General features: G+C 50.4%; 1 protein-coding gene across 1 annotated transcript in view; it reads right to left on the minus strand.

Annotated features, from left to right (window-relative positions):
• Nucleotides 1–4,128: 4,128 nt before the first annotated feature.
• MGST1 (microsomal glutathione S-transferase 1) overlaps nucleotides 4,129–19,078 on the minus strand; it is a 132,137-nt gene continuing 117,187 nt past the window's right edge. The window contains exons 3-4 of the mRNA XM_077267275.1: nucleotides 7,808–7,902; nucleotides 4,129–4,567 (exon numbers count right to left, since the gene is read on the minus strand). Of these exons, the coding sequence (XP_077123390.1) occupies nucleotides 4,321–4,567; nucleotides 7,808–7,902 (342 nt within the window). The 3' untranslated portion in view covers nucleotides 4,129–4,320. The remainder of the gene's footprint in view (nucleotides 4,568–7,807; nucleotides 7,903–19,078) is intronic.

Below are 19,078 nucleotides of genomic sequence, written 5' to 3' on the forward strand. Positions count from 1 at the left end.
ACAATTGTTGTTTGTCCTCGCTGGCTGACAGCCCTCCTGCCTCATTCTCACACCTTTGTCCAGTCTGTATTGCATGGACGATTGTTGTTTGTCCTCGCTGGCTGAAGGCTCTCCTGCCTGATTCTCACACCTTTGTCCAGTCTGTATTGCATGGACAATTGTTGTTTGTCTTCGCTGGCTGATGGCCCTCCTGCCTCATTCTCACACCTTTATCCAGTCTGTATTGCATGGACAATTGTTGTTTGTTCTCGCTGGCTGACAGCCCTCCTGCCTGATTCTCACACCTTTGTCCTGTCTGTATTCCATGGACCATTGTTGTTTGCCCATCTACGCTGTTTGGACTCCGAGAAGTGTGTACATTATTTTTTGGTTTATTTGTTGCCTGTTTTGCTCTTATGTAAGATAGGCATTATTCTGGCATATCATTCATGTTTGCCAAATCTGGCCATTGTTCTGGTGAGACTAACTTCCTCCCCTCTGTGGTTCTACGCAAGGATCATCAGTCTCTGCCTTGATGAGACAGATGGATCTATGCACAAAAGCGATGTTCAGAGGAGCTCACTTACACAATTCCACATCAGCACCTACGCTGGACCTGTGAACTACCTCACTTACTTGTTGTGTATGGCTTCTTGTGCATCGCGGTAGGTGTGTACTTTTTGTTTTCCACTTGATTGGTGCGCTCTAGGGGCTTCTGTATCTGTACTCCTGGGGTACGCCTGCGCACAAGTCTATGTGACTACATGTGTCCGTGGTTTACTTATAGCGATCCCAGTGTATTCCATTGTGTCTCTTCACATTTACTACCAATGCTCCCAGTGCATTCCATGGTGGCTCTTCACATTTACTACCAATGCGCCCAGTGCATTCCATGGTGGCTCTTCACATTTACTGCCGGTGCACCCAGTGCATTTCATGGTGTCTCTTCACATTTACTGTCGGTGCACCCAGTGCATTCCACAGTGGCTCTTCACATTTACTGCCGGTGCACCCAGTGCATTTCATGGTGTCTCTTCACATTTACTGTCGGTGCACCCAGTGCATTCCACAGTGGCTCTTCACATTTACTGCCGGTGCACCCAGTGCATTTCATGGTGGCTCTTCACATTTACTGCCGGTGCACCCAGTGCATTTCATGGTGGCTCTTCACATTTACTGTCAGTGCACCCAGTACATTCCACGGTGGCTCTTCACATTCACTGCTGGTGCACCCAGTGCCTTCCATGGTGGCTCTTCACATTTACTACCGATGCGCCCAGTGCATTCCACGGTGGCTCTTCACATTTACTACCGAATAGCCTAGTGCATTCCACCGTGTCTCTTCACATTTACTAGCGATGCGCCCAGTGCATTCCACGGTGGCTCTTCACATTTACTACCGTTGTGTCTAGTGCAGTCCACGGTGTCTCTTCACATTCACTACCGATGCACCAAGTGCATTCCATGGTGGCTCTTCACATTTACTACCGAATAGCCTAGTGCATTCCACGGTGGCTCTTCACATTTACTACCGATGCGTCCAGTGCATTCCACAGTGGCTCTTCACATTCACTGCCAGTGCATTCCACGGTGGCTCTTCACATTTACTACCGATGCACCACGTGCATTCCACGGTGGCTCTTCACATTTACTACCGATGCGTCCAGTGCATTCCACAGTGGCTCTTCACATTCACTGCCAGTGCATTCCACGGTGGCTCTTCACATTTACTACCGATGCACCGCGTGCATTCCACGGTGGCTCTTCACATTCACTGCTGCTGCGGAAATAAAATAAGTGACCACACATCCGTCATCAGTCACTGACCGCACAGTCCGGGAATACAAGAAGTGATCACACATCCGTCATCAGTCACTGACCGCACAGTCCGGGAATACAAGAAGTGATCACACATCAGTCACTGACCGCACAGTCCGGGAATACAAGAAGTGATCACACATCTGTCATCAGTCACCAAGGTTTTTATCTGTGTCCCTGGTGGTCAGGACAATGATGGGGTTAATGTCAGCAGCATCCCTGCTGGTGTGGGCAGTGATCGGGTTATTGTAAGTATCCCTAGTGGTCTGGGGGCACTGATGGGCTTAATGTCAGCATTACAAGGGTCACCTGGGTAGCAGATCCTCTCGCTGTGGTTGAACCTTCTGTGAAGACTCCTGTAGTAATGGCTGGCACGTGGTTGTCAGCTGTTGCAGTACTAATTCAGGAAAAGGAAGTGTTAGCCCATCAGGGAGAAACCCTCCCTCCACCAGGACACACAGCAGCAGACCCCTGTACACACGACGCTTCAATAAAGTGATTGTCAGTAACTAACAATAAATTTCATAGAATATCCCAGAGCTGAAGAAAAGTCCTGGAACAGAAACTCACACACGCGTTCTTAACAAAACTCACACACAATCTCAGGGAAACTCACACATGATCTTCGCAAAACTCTCACACGATCTCTGCAAACTCAGGCAAGATCTCAGCGAAATTCACATGATCTCCACAAAACTAAAACAAGATCTCTGTGAATCTCACACATGATCTCAGCTAAACTAATACAGGATCTCAGCGAAACTCACTGAGAAGATCTGAGACTGTGGGTTATAAAGATCACCTAGGCAGGCTAACAATGCAACTATTTTTTATTTCATACATCCATGGTTGTACAACAAATCCGGGTAGATGGCCAACACACAGTGTCCTCAGTCCACAAGTTCCCAGTCTGATATCTATAGTTCCGCTGGCCCCGTACCAGGTGATACCCACTGTCTCCCAACTTTTGGTTGGCCCACAGCTTTTGGCATCTCCAGCTGGTATAGAGTGCAGTCACAGCCTATGTTCCTCCAGACGATGGATATCATGACTGTAGCTCATGGATACCCCTCCAGCCAACAATCAGTCTCCAAACCTCCATAGACCATCCATCCATCCCAGCTTCAAACCTTTCCCTTCGAAGTCCCTCCAACAACTGCCCAATTCAACCCCATGTCTTTTTCTCCTGCCCCTTAAACTATTTTCTTTAGTTCATAGAATAAAGCATATTCCATCACCTAAGATTGCATAGGAGACCCCCTGTGATGACGGCTCCCCTGGGTCTACTAGCTCCGTCTACACAACGGGCCTAGGCTGGTAGAACAACAGATTGATAGAATAATTGCTTTACATTTACCCTTAGCAGTCTACTGTCTGGCCATAAGATCCAGCCTGCTCCTCTTCCTCTGCTTACTGTCACTGAATGGAAATATTGATTTCTGAGAAAGAACTGATGAGCAAGAAAATCACTAATAAAACACAACAAAACCGGTACTCCGTGCTGGAAAATGTCTCTGTCGTAGAGGTGTGGACTCCACTCTACGTCCATTTGTCCTTTACTTTAGTAAGGGGCCATATCCTCACATACTCACGCGACCTCGGCTACACTCACGCGACCTCGGCTACACTCACGCGACCTCGGCTACACTCACGCGACCTCGGCTACACTCACGCGACCTCGGCTACACTCACGCGACCTCGGCTACACTCACGCGACCTCGGCTACACTCACGCGACCTCGGCTACACTCACGCGACCTCGGCTACACTCACGCGACCTCGGCTACACTCACGCGACCTCGGCTACACTCACGCGACCTCGGCTACACTCACGCGACCTCGGCTACACTCACGCGACCTCGGCTACACTCACGCGACCTCGGCTACACTCACGCGACCTCGGCTACACTCACGCGACCTCGGCTACACTCCATCTTAATCCCATTTAGCAGCCATAGTTGCACGAGGAGCAGCGTTACGTCGAAGCTAGAGTTCTTTTGCCTTTCTGGGTCTGTGGGATACAGCAGACGGGTGATGGTTAGACTTAGAACTGCTCTATCATGGCCATCTCGGGAGCAGAAGACACCTTACGCAGTTTGTTGGTGACGTCAGGGGGCGTGATTACATACTTCACTTTACTCTTCACCCTCTTAGTCCCATACTTCTCACAGGTGATGGGTTGTTACATTGTATGAGGGAAGGTAGCATACAGAGTGTTGGCATGAGGTACACAGGAGGCTGGACTTCATGACTATGCTATGTTGTGGTGGCGGTCATGTACGAGCGGATGGGCTGCAGGTCCACACACACAGGACCACACATGGACGAGGGATGTTGGAAATCGGTAGCTTTATTCCAAGTTTCAGATACAAAAACAAATGAGGAGAATCAGAATCTGCATCAAGTTACTGCAGAAATGGGGGAACAGGGCTCGAGAAAACTCCTCCCCCTGAAAATGTAGCACAGGCTCTGCAGGGGCGGGACTCTAGTAGACTCCACCCTCTGTTGTATGTAGGCAGCTCCTCTAGATGTAGAGTAGGCTCCGCAGGGTGGACACCGCCATGGACACCGTCACCAGGTATCCCACAAAGAAGGTGAGCGCTCGGCTGGGTTGCGGCAGAGGCATCAGGTAGGAGATGGTGTGCAGCACGCGACTGGCGGCAAAGACACGGAAATGCAGAAGAGCGAAGTACAGGTCAGGATTACTGAGCACGTAGAGGAGCCCCACCCCCACAAATGGGATGATGTTCTCTATGTCATTCAAGTGACACCTGCAAAGAGAGATGGACATTAGTACTACAAAACAGAGGCAACTAGAACTGGTGATTAATTGGATGAATGGAGGATGGGGGGACGGAGGGGGTGATTAAATGAGTAGGAGGTAAAGAGATGATTAGAGGAGGAGGGGGCAGGTTTGCATAGAGGAGGAGTAGATGGGTGACTACAGGAAGAGGGTGGATGGGGAACTACAAGATGATGGAGGATTACAGGGGGAAAGTGGAGCACTGACTAGAGCAGGAGGGGGGATGACTAGAAGAGGGTGGACTTGAGGAGGGGGTTGAGCGGTGACTAGAGGAGGGGAGTGAAGTGCTCACTAGAGGAGGGGGGTATGGTGGTTACTATAGAAGCAGGTGGATGGGGGTGGGCAACTGCTGTCCTCCAGTGATCATATGAAGTCACTGCACCTCCAACTGCAGGCGCTAGTCTATAGGAGCTTAGTCAGGCATTCTCTGTTGATTGCAGCCAGTCACATATAATGCCACCATATTGGGCAGCACAAGACGCCCCCTGCAGATGGAGGAGACCTCTAAAAAACGTTTTCACAGATGGGGAAGAGGCTCGAGGAGCCCCTCTACAGATAGAGGGGAGAGCCAAGGACGCCGTATACAGATGGAGGAGACACCCTGGGATTCCCTTTCACAGATAGAGGAAGGACAGGAGAAAGCATGAGACATGAGGATGCCCTACACAGATGGAGGAGAAATCCAAGGAGGCACTCCACAAATAGAAGAATGTTCGGACACCCTCCACATATGGAGAAAAGACCAAAGAACACCGTCGACAGGCAGGGAAGAGAATCGAGGACGCCCTCCCCACATGGAGGGGACACCCGAGGACGCCCTCCCCACATGGAGGAGACACCCGAGGACGCCCTCCCCACATGGAGGAGACACCCGAGGACGCCCTCCCCACATGGAGGAGACACCCGAGGACGCCCTCCCCACATGGAGGAGACACCCGAGGACGCCCTCCCCACATGGAGGAGACACCCGAGGACGCCCTCCCCACATGGAGGAGACACCCGAGGACGCCCTCCCCACATGGAGGAGACACCCGAGGACGCCCTCCCCACATGGAGGAGACACCCGAGGACGCCCTCCCCACATGGAGGAGACACCCGAGGACGCCCTCCCCACATGGAGGAGACACCCGAGGACGCCCTCCCCACATGGAGGAGACACCCGAGGACGCCCTCCCCACATGGAGGAGACACCCGAGGACGCCCTCCCCACATGGAGGAGACACCCGAGGACGCCCTCCCCACATGGAGGAGACACCCGAGGACGCCCTCCTCACATGGAGGAGACACCCGAGGACGCCCTCCCCACATGGAGGAGACACCCGAGGACGCCCTCCCCACATGGAGGAGACACCCGAGGACGCCCTCCCCACATGGAGGAGACACCCGAGGACGCCCTCCCCACATGGAGGAGACACCCGAGGACGCCCTCCCCACATGGAGGAGACACCCGAGGACGCCCTCCCCACATGGAGGAGACACCCGAGGACGCCGTCCCCACATGGAGGAGACACCCGAGGACGCCCTCCCCACATGGAGGAGACACCCGAGGACGCCCTCCCCACATGGAGGAGACACCCGAGGACGCCCTCCCCACATGGAGGAGACACCCGAGGACGCCCTCCCCACATGGAGGAGACACCCGAGGACGCCCTCCCCACATGGAGGAGACACCCGAGGACGCCCTCCCCACATGGAGGAGACACCCGAGGACGCCCTCCCCACATGGAGGAGACACCCGAGGACGCCCTCCCCACATGGAGGAGACACCCGAGGACGCCCTCCCCACATGGAGGAGACACCCGAGGACGCCCTCCCCACATGGAGGAGACACCCGAGGACGCCCTCCCCACATGGAGGAGACACCCGAGGACGCCCTCCCCACATGGAGGAGACACCCGAGGACGCCCTCCCCACATGGAGGAGACACCCGAGGACGCCCTCCCCACATGGAGGAGACACCCGAGGACGCCCTCCCCACATGGAGGAGACACCCGAGGACGCCCTCCCCACATGGAGGAGACACCCGAGGACGCCCTCCTCACATGGAGGAGACACCCGAGGACGCCCTCCCCACATGGAGGAGACACCCGAGGACGCCCTCCCCACATGGAGGAGACACCCGAGGACGCCCTCCCCACATGGAGGAGACACCCGAGGACGCCCTCCCCACATGGAGGAGACACCCGAGGACGCCCTCCCCACATGGAGGAGACACCCGAGGACGCCCTCCCCCATGGAGGAGACACCCGAGGACGCCCTCCCCACATGGAGGAGACACCCGAGGACGCCCTCCCCACATGGAGGAGACACCCGAGGACGCCCTCCCCACATGGAGGAGACACCCGAGGACGCCGTCCCCACATGGAGGAGACACCCGAGGACGCCCTCCCCACATGGAGGAGACACCCGAGGACGCCCTCCCCACATGGAGGAGACACCCGAGGACGCCCTCCCCACATGGAGGAGACACCCGAGGACGCCCTCCCCACATGGAGGAGACACCCAAGGACGCCCTCCCCACATGGAGGAGACACCCGAGGACGCCCTCCCCACATGGAGGAGACACCCGAGGACGCCCTCCCCACATGGAGGAGACACCCGAGGACGCCCTCCCCACATGGAGGAGACACCCGAGGACGCCCTCCCCACATGGAGGAGACACCCGAGGACGCCCTCCCCACATGGAGGAGACACCCGAGGACGCCCTCCCCACATGGAGGAGACACCCAAGGACGCCCTCCCCACATGGAGGAGACACCCAAGGACGCCCTCCCCACATGGAGGAGACACCCAAGGACGCCCTCCCCACATGGAGGAGACACCCAAGGACGCCCTCCCCACATGGAGGAGACACCCAAGGACGCCCTCCCCACATGGAGGAGACACCCAAGGACGCCCTCCCCACATGGAGGAGACACCCAAGGACGCCCTCCCCACATGGAGGAGACACGCGGACATGCTTCACCAACAGAGAAGAGCTCTGAGGACGCACTCCGCACATGGAAGAGACCTGAGGATGGCCTCCACAATGGAGAAGAGATCCGAGGACACGCTACACACATGGAGAAGAGACCTAAGGAGCCCTCCAAGACAAAGAAAAAATTCAAGAACGTCCTTTGCAAATGGAGGAGAGACCAGAGGATACCCTGTACTTATGGACACTTGATCATACCATACATTACTGGCACTTTTGGTAGGCAATAATTACCTGCGGACGCGCTCCACATCTTGGTCAGTTCGGAGGAATATCTTGATGTCACCTCCTTTGCTGTGAGCTGCAGCATCTTCAGGATTGGCAAAGACCTGTAACCAGAGAAGATATCTGACGTCATCATTGCATTGTAACGCACAGTGAACAGGGTATTGAGGGCCGAAGGAGGCACAGACATTGCTTTTCTACATGATGAGGAGTCATATACCCAGGTGTCATGGTGGTACTCAGCAGCCACGCTGAACTGGCCAGGATATTGAGATACAAGGCAAACACTCAAATGCACAGCATTTAACCAGTGGGGAAGACAGGAGATGTGATCCTGAGAGTTAACAGCAAAGTAGTGGAATAGAAAATACAACTGTGGAAGTGACTGGAGAATGACCACATGGTCAACTGTCAGCTCTGTAAATGAGAGATATCTCCAGAATCACTACAACTGTACCATGATACGTATCCCAGAGCCACCCTATACCAAGGCCTGGATCCCAGGGCCACCCTATACCAAGGTCGCCGTCTATCAGTCATAATCACATCCTGAGCACAGGTCACCATCTATCAGCCATAATCACATCCTGAGCACAGGTCACTATCAGCCATAATCACATCCTGAGCACAGGTCACCATCTATCAGCCATAATCACATCCTGAGCACAGGTCACCATCTATCAGCCATAATCACATCCTGAGCACAGGTCACCGTCTATCAGCCATAATCACATCCTGAGCACAGGTCACCGTCTATCAGTCATAATCACATCCTGAGCACAGGTCACCGTCTATCAGCCATAATCACATCCTGAGCACAGGTCACCATCTATCAGCCATAATCACATCCTGAGCACAGGTCACCGTCTATCAGCCATAATCACATCCTGAGCACAGGTCACCATCTATCAGCCATAATCACATCCTGAGCACAGGTCACCATCTATCAGCCATAATCACATCCTGAGCACAGGTCACCATCTATCAGCCATAATCACATCCTGAGCACAGGTCACCATCTATCAGCCATAATCACATCCTGAGCACAGGTCACCATCTATCAGCCATAATCACATCCTGAGCACAGGTCACCATCTATCAGCCATAATCACATCCTGAGCACAGGTCACCATCAGTCATAATCACATCCTGAGCACAGGTCACCGTCTATCAGTCATAATCACATCCTGAGCACAGGTCACCATCAGCCATAATCACATCCTGAGCACAGGTCACCATCTATCAGTCATAATCACATCCTGAGCACAGGTCACCATCTATCAGCCATAATCACATCCTGAGCACAGGTCACCATCAGCCATAATCACATCCTGAGCACAGGTCACCGTCTATCAGCCATAATCACATCCTGAGCACAGGTCACCATCTATCAGCCATAATCACATCCTGAGCACAGGTCACCATCTATCAGTCATAATCACATCCTGAGGACAGGTCACCATCTATCAGTCATAATCACATCCTGAGCACAGGTCACCGTCTATCAGCCATAATCACATCCTGAGCACAGGTCTCCATCTATCAGTCATAATCACATCCTGAGCACAGGTCTCCATCTATCAGTCATAATCACATCCTGAGCACAGGTCTCCATCTATCAGTCATAATCACATCCTGAGCACAGGTCTCCATCTATCAGCCATAATCACATCCTGAGCACAGGTCACCATCTATCAGTCATAATCACATCCTGAGCACAGGTCTCCATCTATCAGTCATAATCACATCCTGAGGACAGGTCACCATCTATCAGTCATAATCACATCCTGAGCACAGGTCTCCATCTATCAGTCATAATCACATCCTGAGCACAGGTCTCCATCTATCAGTCATAATCACATCCTGAGCACAGGTCACCGTCTATCAGCCATAATCACATCCTGAGCACAGGTCACCATCTATCAGTCATAATCACATCCTGAGCACAGGTCACCATCTATCAGCCATAATCACATCCTGAGCACAGGTCACCATCTATCAGTCATAATCACATCCTGAGCACAGGTCACCATCTATCAGCCATAATCACATCCTGAGCACAGGTCACCGTCTGTCAGTCATAATCACATCCTGAGCACAGGTCACCATCAGCCATAATCACATCCTGAGCACAGGTCACCGTCTATCAGCCATAATCACATCCTGAGCACAGGTCACCATCTATCAGTCATAATCACATCCTGAGCACAGGTCTCCATCTATCAGTCATAATCACATCCTGAGCACAGGTCTCCATCTATCAGTCATAATCACATCCTGAGCACAGGTCACCATCTATCAGTCATAATCACATCCTGAGCACAGGTCACCATCTATCAGTCATAATCACATCCTGAGCACAGGTCACCATCTATCAGTCATAATCACATCCTGAGCACAGGTCTCCATCTATCAGTCATAATCACATCCTGAGCACAGGTCACCATCAGCCATAATCACATCCTGAGCACAGGTCACCATCTATCAGTCATAATCACATCCTGAGCACAGGTCACCATCTATCAGTCATAATCACATCCTGAGCACAGGTCACCATCTATCAGTCATAATCACATCCTGAGCACAGGTCACCGTCTATCAGCCATAATCACATCCTGAGCACAGGTCACCATCTATCAGCCATAATCACATCCTGAGCACAGGTCACCATCTATCAGCCATAATCACATCCTGAGAACAGGTCACCATCAGCCATAATCACATCCTGAGCACAGGTCACCATCTATCAGCCATAATCACATCCTGAGCACAGGTCACCGTCTATCAGTCATAATCACATCCTGAGCACAGGTCACCATCTATCAGTCATAATCACATCCTGAGCACAGGTCACCATCTATCAGTCATAATCACATCCTGAGCACAGGTCACCATCTATCAGCCATAATCACATCCTGAGCACAGGTCACCATCTATCAGCCATAATCACATCCTGAGCACAGGTCACCGTCTATCAGTCATAATCACATCCTGAGCACAGGTCACCATCTATCAGTCATAATCACATCCTGAGCACAGGTCACCATCTATCAGCCATAATCACATCCTGAGCACAGGTCACCATCTATCAGTCATAATCACATCCTGAGCACAGGTCACCATCTATCAGCCATAATCACATCCTGAGCACAGGTCACCGTCTATCAGCCATAATCACATCCTGAGCACAGGTCACCATCTATCAGTCATAATCACATCCTGAGCACAGGTCACCATCTATCAGCCATAATCACATCCTGAGCACAGGTCACCATCAGCCATAATCACATCCTGAGCACAGGTCTCCATCTATCAGTCATAATCACATCCTGAGCACAGGTCACCATCTATCAGTCATAATCACATCCTGAGCACAGGTCACCATCTATCAGCCATAATCACATCCTGAGCACAGGTCACCATCTATCAGTCATAATCACATCCTGAGCACAGGTCACCATCTATCAGTCATAATCACATCCTGAGCACAGGTCACCATCTATCAGCCATAATCACATCCTGAGCACAGGTCACCATCTATCAGCCATAATCACATCCTGAGCACAGGTCACCGTCTATCAGTCATAATCACATCCTGAGCACAGGTCACCATCTATCAGTCATAATCACATCCTGAGCACAGGTCACCATCTATCAGCCATAATCACATCCTGAGCACAGGTCACCATCTATCAGTCATAATCACATCCTGAGCACAGGTCACCATCTATCAGCCATAATCACATCCTGAGCACAGGTCACCGTCTATCAGCCATAATCACATCCTGAGCACAGGTCACCATCTATCAGTCATAATCACATCCTGAGCACAGGTCACCATCTATCAGCCATAATCACATCCTGAGCACAGGTCACCATCTATCAGCCATAATCACATCCTGAGCACAGGTCACCATCTATCAGTCATAATCACATCCTGAGCACAGGTCTCCATCTATCAGTCATAATCACATCCTGAGCACAGGTCACCATCTATCAGTCATAATCACATCCTGAGCACAGGTCTCCATCTATCAGTCATAATCACATCCTGAGCACAGGTCACCATCTATCAGTCATAATCACATCCTGAGCACAGGTCACCATCTATCAGCCATAATCACATCCTGAGCACAGGTCACCGTCTGTCAGTCATAATCACATCCTGAGCACAGGTCACCATCAGCCATAATCACATCCTGAGCACAGGTCACCGTCTATCAGCCATAATCACATCCTGAGCACAGGTCACCATCTATCAGTCATAATCACATCCTGAGCACAGGTCACCATCTATCAGCCATAATCACATCCTGAGCACAGGTCTCCATCTATCAGCCATAATCACATCCTGAGCACAGGTAACCATCTATCAGTCATAATCACATCCTGAGCACAGGTCACCATCAGCCATAATCACATCCTGAGCACAGGTCACCATCTATCAGTCATAATCACATCCTGAGCACAGGTCACCATCAGCCATAATCACATCCTGAGCACAGGTCACCATCTATCAGCCATAATCACATCCTGAGCACAGGTCACCATCAGCCATAATCACATCCTGAGCACAGGTCACCATCTATCAGTCATAATCACATCCTGAGCACAGGTCACCGTCTATCAGCCATAATCACATCCTGAGCACAGGTCACCATCTATCAGTCATAATCACATCCTGAGCACAGGTCACCGTCTATCAGCCATAATCACATCCTGAGCACAGGTCACCATCTATCAGCCATAATCACATCCTGAGCACAGGTCACCATCTATCAGCCATAATCACATCCTGAGCACAGGTCACCATCTATCAGCCATAATCACATCCTGAGCACAGGTCACCATCTATCAGCCATAATCACATCCTGAGCACAGGTCACCATCTATCAGCCATAATCACATCCTGAGCACAGGTCACCATCTATCAGCCATAATCACATCCTGAGCACAGGTCACCATCTATCAGTCATAATCACATCCTGAGCACAGGTCACCATCTATCAGCCATAATCACATCCTGAGCACAGGTCACCATCTATCAGTCATAATCACATCCTGAGCACAGGTCACCATCTATCAGCCATAATCACATCCTGAGCACAGGTCACCATCTATCAGTCATAATCACATCCTGAGCACAGGTCTCCATCTATCAGTCATAATCACATCCTGAGCACAGGTCACCATCTATCAGTCATAATCACATCCTGAGCACAGGTCACCATCTATCAGCCATAATCACATCCTGAGCACAGGTCACTATCAGCCATAATCACATCCTGAGCACAGGTCACCATCTATCAGTCATAATCACATCCTGAGCACAGGTCACCATCTATCAGCCATAATCACATCCTGAGCACAGGTCACCGTCTATCAGCCATAATCACATCCTGAGCACAGGTCACCGTCTATCAGCCATAATCACATCCTGAGCACAGGTCACCATCTATCAGCCATAATCACATCCTGAGCACAGGTCTCCATCTATCAGTCATAATCACATCCTGAGCACAGGTCACCATCTATCAGCCATAATCACATCCTGAGCACAGGTCACCATCTATCAGCCATAATCACATCCTGAGCACAGGTCACCATCTATCAGTCATAATCACATCCTGAGCACAGGTCACCGTCTATCAGCCATAATCACATCCTGAGCACAGGTCACCATCTATCAGCCATAATCACATCCTGAGCACAGGTCACCATCTATCAGTCATAATCACATCCTGAGCACAGGTCACCTTCTATCAGTCATAATCACATCCTGAGCACAGGTCACCATCTATCAGCCATAATCACATCCTGAGCACAGGTCACCATCTATCAGCCATAATCACATCCTGAGCACAGGTCACCATCTATCAGCCATAATCACATCCTGAGCACAGGTCACCATCTATCAGCCATAATCACATCCTGAGCACAGGTCACCGTCTATCAGTCATAATCACATCCTGAGCACAGGTCACCTTCTATCAGTCATAATCACATCCTGAGCACAGGTCACCATCTATCAGCCATAATCACATCCTGAGCACAGGTCACCATCAGCCATAATCACATCCTGAGCACAGGTCACCGTCTATCAGTCATAATCACATCCTGAGCACAGGTCACCATCTATCAGTCATAATCACATCCTGAGCACAGGTCACCGTCTATCAGCCATAATCACATCCTGAGCACAGGTCACCATCAGCCATAATCACATCCTGAGCACAGGTCACCATCTATCAGTCATAATCACATCCTGAGCACAGGTCACCATCTATCAGCCATAATCACATCCTGAGCACAGGTCACCATCTATCAGCCATAATCACATCCTGAGCACAGGTCACCGTCTATCAGCCATAATCACATCCTGAGCACAGGTCACCATCTATCAGTCATAATCACATCCTGAGCACAGGTCACCATCAGCCATAATCACATCCTGAGCACAGGTCACCGTCTATCAGTCATAATCACATCCTGAGCACAGGTCACCGTCTATCAGCCATAATCACATCCTGAGCACAGGTCACCATCTATCAGTCATAATCACATCCTGAGCACAGGTCACCATCAGCCATAATCACATCCTGAGCACAGGTCACCGTCTATCAGCCATAATCACATCCTGAGCACAGGTCACCGTCTATCAGTCATAATCACATCCTGAGCACAGGTCACCATCTATCAGCCATAATCACATCCTGAGCACAGGTCACCATCAGCCATAATCACATCCTGAGCACAGGTCACCATCTATCAGCCATAATCACATCCTGAGCACAGGTCACCATCTATCAGCCATAATCACATCCTGAGCACAGGTCACCGTCTATCAGCCATAATCACATCCTGAGCACAGGTCACCGTCTATCAGCCATAATCACATCCTGAGCACAGGTCACCATCTATCAGCCATAATCACATCCTGAGCACAGGTCACCATCTATCAGCCATAATCACATCCTGAGCACAGGTCACCATCTATCAGTCATAATCACATCCTGAGCACAGGTCACCATCTATCAGCCATAATCACATCCTGAGCACAGGTCACCATCTATCAGCCATAATCACATCCTAAGCACAGGTCACCATCTATCAGCCATAATCACATCCTGAGCACAGGTCACCGTCTATCAGCCATAATCACATCCTGAGCACAGGTCACCGTCTATCAGCCATAATCACATCCTGAGCACAGGTCACCATCTATCAGCCATAATCACATCCTGAGCACAGGTCACCATCTATCAGCCATAATCACATCCTAAGCACAGGTCACCATCTATCAGCCATAATCACATCCTGAGCACAGGTCACCGTCTATCAGCCATAATCACATCCTGAGCACAGGTCACCGTCTATCAGCCATAATCACATCCTGAGCACAGGTCACCATCTATCAGCCATAATCACATCCTGAGCACAGGTCACCATCTATCAGCCATAATCACATCCTGAGCACAGGTCTCCATCTATCAGTCATAATCACATCCTGAGCACAGGTCACCGTCTATCAGCCATAATCACATCCTGAGCACAGGTCACCATCTATCAGCCATAATCACATCCTGAGCACAGGTCACCATCTATCAGTCATAATCACATCCTGAGCACAGGTCACCATCTATCAGCCATAATCACATCCTGAGCACAGGTCACCATCTATCAGTCATAATCACATCCTGAGCACAGGTCACCATCTATCAGCCATAATCACATCCTGAGCACAGGTCACCATCTATCAGCCATAATCACATCCTGAGCACAGGTCACCGTCTATCAGTCATAATCACATCCTGAGCACAGGTCACCATCTATCAGTCATAATCACATCCTGAGCACAGGTCACCATCAGCCATAATCACATCCTGAGCACAGGTCACCGTCTATCAGTCATAATCACATCCTGAGCACAGGTCACCATCTATCAGCCATAATCACATCCTGAGCACAGGTCACCATCAGCCATAATCACATCCTGAGCACAGGTCACCGTCTATCAGTCATAATCACATCCTGAGCACAGGTCACCATCTATCAGTCATAATCACATCCTGAGCACAGGTCTCCATCTATCAGCCATAATCACATCCTGAGCACAGGTCACCATCTATCAGTCATAATCACATCCTGAGCACAGGTCTCCATCTATCAGCCATAATCACATCCTGAGCACAGGTCACCGTCTATCAGCCATAATCACATCCTGAGCACAGGTCACCATCTATCAGCCATAATCACATCCTGAGCACAGGTCACCGTCCATCAGTCATAATCACATCCTGAGCACAGGTCACCATCTATCAGCCATAATCACATCCTGAGCACAGGTCACCATCTATCAGTCATAATCACATCCTGAGCACAGGTCTCCATCTATCAGCCATAATCACATCCTGAGCACAGGTCACCATCTATCAGCCATAATCACATCCTGAGCACAGGTCACCATCTATCAGCCATAATCACATCCTGAGCACAGGTCACCATCTATCAGCCATAATCACATCCTGAGCACAGGTCACCATCTATCAGCCATAATCACATCCTGAGCACAGGTCACCGTCTATCAGCCATAATCACATCCTGAGCACAGGTCACCATCTATCAGCCATAATCACATCCTGAGCACAGGTCACCATCTATCAGCCATAATCACATCCTGAGCACAGGTCACCATCAGCCATAATCACATCCTGAGCACAGGTCACCATCTATCAGTCATAATCACATCCTGAGCACAGGTCTCCATCTATCAGCCATAATCACATCCTGAGCACAGGTCACCATCTATCAGTCATAATCACATCCTGAGCACAGGTCTCCATCTATCAGCCATAATCACATCCTGAGCACAGGTCACCGTCTATCAGCCATAATCACATCCTGAGCACAGGTCACCGTCTATCAGCCATAATCACATCCTGAGCACAGGTCACCATCTATCAGCCATAATCACATCCTGAGCACAGGTCACCGTCCATCAGTCATAATCACATCCTGAGCACAGGTCACCATCTATCAGCCATAATCACATCCTGAGCACAGGTCACCATCTATCAGTCATAATCACATCCTGAGCACAGGTCTCCATCTATCAGCCATAATCACATCCTGAGCACAGGTCACCATCTATCAGCCATAATCACATCCTGAGCACAGGTCACCATCTATCAGCCATAATCACATCCTGAGCACAGGTCACCATCTATCAGCCATAATCACATCCTGAGCACAGGTCACCATCTATCAGTCATAATCACATCCTGAGCACAGGTCACCGTCTATCAGCCATAATCACATCCTGAGCACAGGTCTCCATCTATCAGCCATAATCACATCCTGAGCACAGGTCACCATCTATCAGTCATAATCACATCCTGAGCACAGGTCACCATCTATCAGCCATAATCACATCCTGAGCACAGGTCACCATCTATCAGCCATAATCACATCCTGAGCACAGGTCACCATCTATCAGTCATAATCACATCCTGAGCACAGGTCACCGTCTATCAGCCATAATCACATCCTGAGCACAGGTCACCATCTATCAGTCATAATCACATCCTGAGCACAGGTCACCGTCTATCAGCCATAATCACATCCTGAGCACAGGTCACCATCTATCAGTCATAATCACATCCTGAGCACAGGTCACCATCTATCAGTCATAATCACATCCTGAGCACAGGTCACCATCTATCAGCCATAATCACATCCTGAGCACAGGTCACCATCTATCAGCCATAATCACATCCTGAGCACAGGTCACCGTCTATCAGCCATAATCACATCCTGAGCACAGGTCACCATCTATCAGCCATAATCACATCCTGAGCACAGGTCACCATCTATCAGCCATAATCACATCCTGAGCACAGGTCACCATCAGCCATAATCACATCCTGAGCACAGGTCACCGTCTATCAGCCATAATCACATCCTGAGCACAGGTCACCGTCTATCAGTCATAATCACATCCTGAGCACAGGTCACCGTCTATCAGTCATAATCACATCCTGAGCACAGGTCACCATCAGCCATAATCACATCCTGAGCACAGGTCACCATCTATCAGTCATAATCACATCCTGAGCACAGGTCACCATCTATCAGCCATAATCACATCCTGAGCACAGGTCACCATCAGCCATAATCACATCCTGAGCACAGGTCACCGTCTATCAGCCATAATCACATCCTGAGCACAGGTCACCGTCTATCAGTCATAATCACATCCTGAGCACAGGTCACCATCTATCAGCCATAATCACATCCTGAGCACAGGTCTCCATCTATCAGTCATAATCACATCCTGAGCACAGGTCACCATCTATCAGCCATAATCACATCCTGAGCACAGGTCACTATCAGCCATAATCACATCCTGAGCACAGGTCTCCATCTATCAGTCATAATCACATCCTGAGCACAGGTCACCATCTATCAGCCATAATCACATCCTGAGCACAGGTCACCATCTATCAGCCATAATCACATCCTGAGCACAGGTCACCGTCTATCAGCCATAATCACATCCTGAGCACAGGTCACCATCTATCAGTCATAATCACATCCTGAGCACAGGTCACCGTCTATCAGCCATAATCACATCCTGAGCACAGGTCACCATCTATCAGCCATAATCACATCCTGAGCACAGGTCACCATCTATCAGTCATAATCACATCCTGAGCACAGGTCTCCATCTATCAGTCATAATCACATCCTGAGCACAGGTCACCATCTATCAGCCATAATCACATCCTGAGCACAGGTCACTATCAGCCATAATCACATCCTGAGCACAGGTCACCATCTATCAGTCATAATCACATCCTGAGCACAGGTCACCATCTATCAGTCATAATCACATCCTGAGCACAGGTCACCATCTATCAGTCATAATCACATCCTGAGCACAGGTCACCATCAGCCATAATCACATCCTGAGCACAGGTCACCGTCTATCAGTCATAATCACATCCTGAGCACAGGTCACCGTCTATCAGTCATAATCACATCCTGAGCACAGGTCACCATCAGTCATAATCACATCCTGAGCACAGGTCACCATCTATCAGTCATAATCACATCCTGAGCACAGGTCACCATCAGCCATAATCACATCCTGAGCACAGGTCACCGTCTATCAGCCATAATCACATCCTGAGCACAGGTCACCATCTATCAGCCATAATCACATCCTGAGCACAGGTCACCATCTATCAGCCATAATCACATCCTGAGCACAGGTCACCA

The sequence above is a fragment of the Ranitomeya variabilis genome, chromosome 5, assembly GCF_051348905.1.
Source record: "Ranitomeya variabilis isolate aRanVar5 chromosome 5, aRanVar5.hap1, whole genome shotgun sequence".
NCBI lineage: Eukaryota > Metazoa > Chordata > Amphibia > Anura > Dendrobatidae > Ranitomeya > Ranitomeya variabilis.